The 8,229-nt window shown below is 34.9% G+C and overlaps 2 protein-coding genes across 2 annotated transcripts; both read left to right on the plus strand.

Moving 5' to 3' along the window:
* The first annotated feature begins 631 nt into the window (after positions 1 to 631).
* On the plus strand, positions 632 to 2,469 carry LOC147484950 (uncharacterized). Its single transcript, XM_086572913.1, has 2 exons — positions 632 to 1,252; positions 1,471 to 2,469. Exons 1-2 carry the CDS (start codon positions 1,243 to 1,245, stop codon positions 2,424 to 2,426), a joined length of 966 nt encoding a protein of 321 aa, XP_086429039.1. The 5' UTR covers positions 632 to 1,242; the 3' UTR covers positions 2,427 to 2,469.
* Positions 2,470 to 4,343: 1,874 nt separating this feature from the next.
* LOC147484951 (uncharacterized) lies at positions 4,344 to 6,030 on the plus strand. Its single transcript, XM_086571076.1, has 2 exons — positions 4,344 to 5,232; positions 5,417 to 6,030. The coding sequence occupies exons 1-2, from the start codon at positions 4,344 to 4,346 to the stop codon at positions 6,028 to 6,030; spliced, it is 1,503 nt and encodes a 500-aa protein (XP_086427202.1).
* The last annotated feature ends 2,199 nt before the right edge of the window (positions 6,031 to 8,229 follow it).

Below are 8,229 nucleotides of genomic sequence, written 5' to 3' on the forward strand. Positions count from 1 at the left end.
TCTGGGCGGCCGCCTAGGCAATCTCTAGGCCATAGGCGGTGCCCAACCAACTTGCCTAGGTCCAAAGTCGTTTAAAAAATCGGTGGACCGATTAGGCGGACTAATCGGCCTCTAGGCGGTCCAGTATTTTTTTTTTTTTTTTTTTTTTTGAATGATTAAATGTTAAAAATTAAAGACCCGTGTAGGCTTAAGATTTGAATGAATTTAAAAGACTAAAGTCCAATGTGAATTACATGTGACTATAAGAAATAATATGTTTTTATATGAAGTCGATTTTCTTCAAATATTACGCATTTTTGTAATAAGTATATTTGTTTGTGTTTATTTTTTGAGTTATGGTAAATGATTTTCTTCATTTCTTATCTTATATATAATGGGAAAACTTGCCCCCGTTATTAGTCCCCGTATTCTCCTTTTTATACCAAGATTTTTAATCTAAAGGGTACCCAAAAGTTTCACCCACCAAATTTTAGAAAGGCTTTAAGTGTAAGGGTATGTTTGTCATTCAACAACAAACTTAAAAAACCACAAAAATAAACGGAAAAATACGGTAACTTCTCCATTCAAAATATGCGCGAGCCAAAATGCACCGTTTCAACCCCATTTCCAATCTCTGCCTTCTCCGTCTCTAACTTCTCCGTCTCTATTTCCTTCTATTAAAAACTCCATTACAAACTCCAATTTCATTTTCATTTTTTTAAACTCCATTACTAACTCCCATTACAAATTCTAATTTCAATTTTTTATCTTCTCTTTTGTATATTCTCTTCTCTACCTCTTATTATCAATCTCCTTTTTTTTTATGAATTGCACTGACGCAATGGATCAGGTTAGTTTTTCACATGTCTTTTTCTATCCTCATCCCTTCTTAGTTTAAGCATTTTGTATGTTTATTTTATATCATTTTCATTTTTGTGTTTGTTCCTGTGTTTCGACGAACAACAGAGTCAGCTAATCGGGTGTACGCAATGAATGCCTGATACTCGAAGAAGGCATCTGCGTAGTATTAGGGATAGAAATAGATATCAAAAGCGGTTTCAAACACCACATTCGTCTACTCATACAGAAGGTATTCACACAACATAATTTTTTAATCAAATTCTCTTTGTGGGTGGAGGTCTTTGTTTATTGACAATCATTTGTCTCGTTTACTATTTCCCAGTTTCAGCATCACACCCTGCGCGTGCGCGTCTTAACAACATTCGTCGACAGGCTAGATACACAAACACTCCTAACAATCGCATGCAATTAGGTATTTTGATTTTGATTTTTTTATGGTTTCTCATTTTAGTGCAATTAGGTTTCTGCTTTAATTATGTTCTCTGCTTTTATTTTATCATAGTTTCTGAGTTAACTGCCTGTTTACAATGTCTACAGATTATCAGGATGTGAACACTCCTACGACATTATGTTTTCTACTTTTATTTTTTCATAGTTTCTGAGTTAACTGCCTGTTTACAATGTCTGCAGATTATCAGGATGTTAACACTCCTACAACATTAGCACCAATTCGATCACAAATACCTTCAAGGATAAGCACTGGGTTTTATAGATGTGCCAGGAATTTTGTTCAACCTGAAGACTTTGAACCATACATTTTACCTCAGCCTAGAATTTGCAGCAGCTGTGGAGCCAAACAGTTCGTTCATGAAACCGCTGAAATATGTTGCTCAAAAGGAAGAATAAATCTACCGAGACCAACGGCGCCACCTGAATTAGTTCAACTGTTTCGGGATGGGACTGACCTTGGGCAACATTTCAGAGAAAATATCCGTTCGTACAACCATATATTTGCATTTACTTCAATGGGAGTTGGTTTTGATCAAGATCTAGCAAATGGACGGGATGGCGTATACTCATTTCGTGCAAGAGTGTCTATTTATCATAGGATTGGAAGTCTGCTGCCTACAGCTGGTAGAAGGCCAAGGTATTTACAGATGTATATCTACGACACTGATCATGAGGTAGAAAATCGGCATGCTGAAAACCAAGCCTTGCGAACGAATGTTATATCTACGTTAACAAATATCCTTGACAACTGTAATAACCCCTTTGTCGGCGTGTTCAGACAACTCGGCCAAAGAGATGATTTGCAAAATTGTCGACTTATTATAAAAGAGTTGAGAACTGATCGCCGAGATCATGCATTGCCAACGGCATCGCAAGTCGCTGCAATATTGATTGGAGATAATGATCCAGAAGGATTGGAACCAAGAGATATTATTGTTCAAACACAAACAGGCCAGCTCCGACAAATCCCAGATACCGCTGGATATTATGATCCGTTACAATATCCTTTAATGTTGCCTTTTGGTGAATATGGTTGGGACTTGGGTGTGCATCGTAGCAATACAAGAAGAATAAGTTGTCGCAGTTACTATGCATATATTTTGCAGGTATGTATAGACTTTATAAAACCAAATTAGCTATGTGCTTCGCTTTGATATTTTGTTTGTGTTGGTTACTACATTTTGGTTTTTTAACAATACTATGTGGTATATGTTATTGTTGTTAGACAACTAACTTTTAATACTTTCATTTGTTAGAATCCTTCATATCAAGAAAGAGAGACGTTCAATCGACCTATGTTCATTGGTTCGTTATAATTTTAAGAATATATATGATTTGATGACTTTACTTTTAAAATAAGAATTAACTTAAAATGTTTTATTAAGTTGATATGTTCTAAAATACACTGCCTGCTATTAGAATTTCTTTTTAAAAAAAATGGTGAAAATGTGTTCTGGAAGGGTTCGGTGGAAGAGAAAAGACACTTTTTTCCGTCGATTTCCATAGTTCATTACATTTGCTTATAAAAAGCTTTTTTTTTTCCTTAATTTTTTTATATACCTTTGTATACACTGAATGTTCTTTGTTTACTTTTGAGATATGGATTGAATTTGTTGTGGAATTTGTTGGATTTATGGCAAACGCAGTTTCATTTCTCTATTAAGCGAAAACCGTTTTGGAGTTCTTGGGTTTATCATTTAATTTGATATAATCATATGATGTTTTTGCATGATTCTGTTGGAAATGATTTTTGTTTTTAAATTTCAAATTATCAAGGATTTTGTTGGAGAATATCAACAGTTTAAGTATACGATGTCTTTTGCTCATTAGTATTGCCCCGTGTATTACAAATTCTAAATTCTCATGTTCGCTGCTACTTAGATTTGGCCTTCTGAAGTCTCATTGTTTCTTTTGGGATGTCGCCTTCTACAACAGTTTATAGTTGACATGTGTGTCAAAATTGAGACGATGAAAATGAGATTTTATCGGGATAATTAGCAAACTATTAGGTCCGAGTTGTACCAGGGCATTCAGGATGCACTAAACTCTGGGGAGACACATGCATGTACCTTATATTTTTCGCCTCTATAATAACATCATCTTCACATTGGTTTTCTTCATTTCACATTGCCTATTTATTTAAAACTTAAGAATATTCACTTATTATGAATTGGCAACATTGGCAAAAGGATAATACTCCCACCTTCTCATATTGGTAGCCCTCGGGATATGCATCGCCGCTATTAGGATGCAATGGCGTTGGTAAGGAGGTATGGGAAACCAGATTTATTTATAACTGTAACGTGTAACTCATCTTGGCATGCAATTACTCGAGAAACAGAAGTTGGCCAACGTACACAAGATAGACCTGATTTAGCCACTAGAACATTCCATTCTATTTTAGAAGAACTTAAGCATGATTTGTTTCGGAGACATATTTTGGGTCGAGTTATTGCACAAGTTCATGTTATAGAATTTCATAAAAGAGGCCTGCCTCATGCTCATTTTCTGATCATCCTACATGAAAATGATAAAATACACAATCCTGAGGATATAGAAAAAATTGTTTCTGCTGAAATTCCCGATCCCAAAACTGAACCTGATTTGTATAGTGTAGTCAAAAATCATATGATGCATAATGCATATGGAACTGTTAATAGGAGCGCAGTTTGTATGAAAGATGGTAGATGTATGAGTGGATTTCCAAAGTCATTTGCACCTACGACTTAAGATGGTACCGATTAAGTATGCTACATACATGAGACGTGATAATGGAAGACATGTTGGTATAGGAAAATACACGTTAGACAACCGTAATGTTGTTCCGTACAATCCTTATTTGCTATTAAAATATAACTGTCATATTAATGTTGAGATTTGTTCAAGCATCACTTCAGTTAAATATTTGTATAAATATGTTTATAAAGGACCTGATCGAGTGTCATTTGGAGTTAGTACTAGACCATATCCAAGTGAGGATGAGATTTCCGCGGTTTGTAAATGCCGGATGGATGCCCCCCGAGGCTTTTGGCGATTGTATAAGTTTCCTTTAAATGGCATGTTTCCTTCGGTTTGTTGCCTTGCGGATACATTTGCCAAATAGGCAACAAGTTTCTTATTATAGTGGTGAACTTATTGAAGATATATTAGATGATGAACACAGATTGAAAACCATGCTTACTGAGTCTTTCAAAACCAAACTTATTAATGAGGAGGCGCGCCAATATCTTTACTTAGAGTTTCCCGAATACTTTTATTGGAATTCCACTCGTAGAGAATGGGTTCGTAGAAGTAATAAACGTAGAACAATTGGAAGGATTGCCACAGTTTCTCCTATGGAAGGAGAACGATATTATTTACGTCTGTTATTGTTACATGTGAGAGGTCCCACTTCTTTCAATGATTTGCTAACATTTAATGGTGTGCCTGTTGGTACTTTTAAAGAATTGGCTGAAAGAAGGGGTTTGCTTGAGCACGATGACAGCATTAGAAGTTGTTTAAGAAAGGTTGCAAGTACACATATGCCTCTTTCTTTAAGAAGATTGTTTGCCACCATTCTTATTTACTGTCAGCCGAGTGGAGTAAGACAACTTTGGGATGAATTCTACCCATTTATGATTGAAGACTACGCTCCACGCAATGATAGAAATGGTAATACTGAATCATTCATTAATCGTCTTCTAAAGGACCTTGATCATATTTTATCTGAAAAACAAAAAAACACTTCTGATTTTGATTTGCCGGAAATGACGGGGGACATTGATGGAGATATTGAATTAACACGGCTTATTATTGAGGAGAGATCTATACAAATCCCTAATGAAGACCTCATGGCACTTGGGGACCTTAATGTTGAACAAAAGCAAGCTTTTGATAAAATCGTTTCGGTTGTTCAACATAAACAAGTTTCTATTTTTTTCATTGATGGTCCAGGAGGAACAGGTAAAACATTCTTATATAGAGTACTTCTTGCATCTCTAAGGAATGATAACCATATTGCAATAGCAACAACATCATCGGGAATTGCAGCCATTGCATTACCTGGGGGAAGAACTGCACATTCGAGATTTAGCATCCCGATAAATATTGATTCATTGTCAATGTGTAACATTTCTAAGCGATGCAGCGCTTGCCAAGCTTTTGTGTTATGCAGATATACTTTTGGGATTAGCGACTATGGCTCATAGACATGCATTTGAAGCGTTAGATAGAACCTTAAAAGATATCACCGACTCTAATCTCCCTTTTGACGGAAAAGTTATTGTTCTTGGTGGTGATTTTCGTCAGACTCTTCCTGTTGTCCCGCGATCTACTAGAGCTCAAGAGATTGACGCATGTGTTGTCAAGTCATCATTTTGGACAAAAGTTGAGGTAATTTCTTTAACACAAAATATGCGTGCAAGAACTGATCCAATGTTTGCTGATTTCCTTTTGCGTATTGGCAATGGTAATGAGCCATATATTGATGATGATAATATGATTAGATTGCCTGATGATATTGTCATGCCTTGGACTGGTGAACAATCAATAAACGATTTAATAGATTTTGTTTATCCTTCATTAAGTATTAATGGATGTAATGAGAATTACATTATTGACAGAGCTATTTTAACACCGAGAAATGATATTGTTGATAAACTTAATAATAAGGTGATAGGGCTTTTCCCTGGAGAAGAAAAGACGTATTACTCATTTGATATTGTTCCCGATCTTCAAAACTTATATCAACAAGATTTTTAAATTCAATTGCACCAAGAGGCCTGACACCGCATCGTTTAACTTTAAAAAGGTTGTCCAATCATGCTTCTTAGGAATATTAATTCAAGTATAGGATTCTGTAATGGCACAAGATTAATTTGTCTACGCTTTTATGATAATACTATATATGCTGAGATTTCATCTGGACCGTTTAGAGGTAAGAGAGAGTTTATACCGCGTATACCTCTAAAACCAAATGTTAATGAACAGATGCCATTTAGTTTTACTAGAAAACAATTTCCAATAAAACTTAGTTTTGCTTTAACTATTAATAAATCACAAGGACAAACTATTCGAAACGTAGGTATATATCTTCCTGATCATGTTTTCTCCCATGGGCATCTATATGTTGCGTTGTCAAGGTGTGTTTCACGGAATAACATTAAGATATTGGTAAAAAATGGATCCTTAAATAGACGTGTTGGAACTTATACCAGAAATATAGTGTATCGTGACGTGTTGCTTTCAGAAGATGATGATATGAGTGATTAATATTGCAAGAAAATAATGTTTATTCCTCTGCTATCTTCTATATTTAATTGTATGCAATGATTCCTATGTGTCTTCTTAACGTTTAGATTTCACCCATGACTACATAATATTTCTTCCCATAATGTACTACTTTTAGATATTGACACTATCAATTCTTAATATTTAAATTCTATGCAGTTCCTCTGATAGTTTGTATCATTATTACTTTTTCCCTGTTTTATTATTTATTTTTCTACTTTTTTTTCCTAGCTTTTACTATATGAAATATAATGTGCTCTCTTTACGTAGTGCGCTCAGTGGCAAATTGCATGTATTTATTCCTATATGTCTCATTTTTAAAACATTTAACCCAGGACTATCACCATAATTAATATAAAAAAGTTTTTAGCTCTGCCAATGCAAACTCCGTTCTTGCATTGCTGGTCCCAAGCCCAGATAAAGGAGGAGGGAAAACAACATTACTATGCTTTCCTATGTTCATAATTGTACAAAGTCGGACTCACACAACTAATGGCTAAAACAATTCAGTTTTACTCTTACTTTTTTTGAAATGTTTTCACCTTTCTTGGACTTTTGCTTTGAGGACGTATCTTTCTGTTTTTTCTCAGGAGTGACTCAAAATAAGTGTGGTTGATAGATGTACACTAGATGCAGTAGTGATACTGGATACTATTCGTGAAGAAGCCACACAAGTTTGCATGGCAAGACATATTACCAAAACATGTTTTGTAGTAGTTATAGCACTGTGCAAAAGAGGACATCAGGTTGGTGCACTTATTATTATCCCCCTCTTCTTTCAATGAATAAATTCTCACAATATTTAGTCGTCTTGGTTATATCTTATATGAATCCATGGAACCTTCTCAATTGGAATAGATCATTGTGCCACTCCCCGATTAACTCAAAAGCTCCTACATTATTTTCATATTCTATTTTAGATAAACTTTATTAGGATTTATTATCTACTGTTTTGGTTAGCACAAATGTGGCAGAGAACGAGCTGAATAGGAAAGAAAATGAGAGAATCGAAACAAGTCTCCAGTAACTAGACGCTTCTTGGCAGCCAAAGGAAAAAGGCCTTAAGGTTGTGCGATAGTCAAAGATGAGCAAGAAAAATAGGGCCGAAAACTTCAAGAATGTCGTTACATATGGAATCTATTTGTGAATTTCGGCATACGGTTTCTGTTGACCAACTCTTGTACAATGTTTGAAGAAGAATAAACTTTACGAACAACAAGTTTCACAGCTTGGAAATTTTCAGTTACGCATCCATGATCAGGTACCCTGATAGTATTTCAGTTTCCAATAATAGTTCTATCCAAAGTTGATCAAAAAACATATTTTTCACTTCATGGATGACCCAATTGTGATTCTAGGAATGCTTGGAGTTATTTAATACTATAACATGTTTTTGAATATTGTTCTGTCTTCTAAATTATAGATGATATTGTTGGAAAGCGCGAATGCTACAACAGAAACAGTAAGTGCATTGAGAATTGGAACTAAAGCAATTGGGAAGCTGTAGCAAAATATGTGAGTGAAAATTTACATTATGTAGGCTGTACTTCCATATTAGGCTTCCTTATCTCAATAAAGATAAATCATTACAAATATAAAGAAAATAAGAGCTTAAAATATTTTGATTGGAATGAACCTGAAATCAAAAAATCTCCCCTACCTTTCTTATTG

This window comes from Coptis chinensis, chromosome 7 (genome assembly GCF_015680905.1).
Source record: "Coptis chinensis isolate HL-2020 chromosome 7, ASM1568090v1, whole genome shotgun sequence".
Classification (NCBI taxonomy): Eukaryota; Viridiplantae; Streptophyta; class Magnoliopsida; order Ranunculales; family Ranunculaceae; genus Coptis; species Coptis chinensis.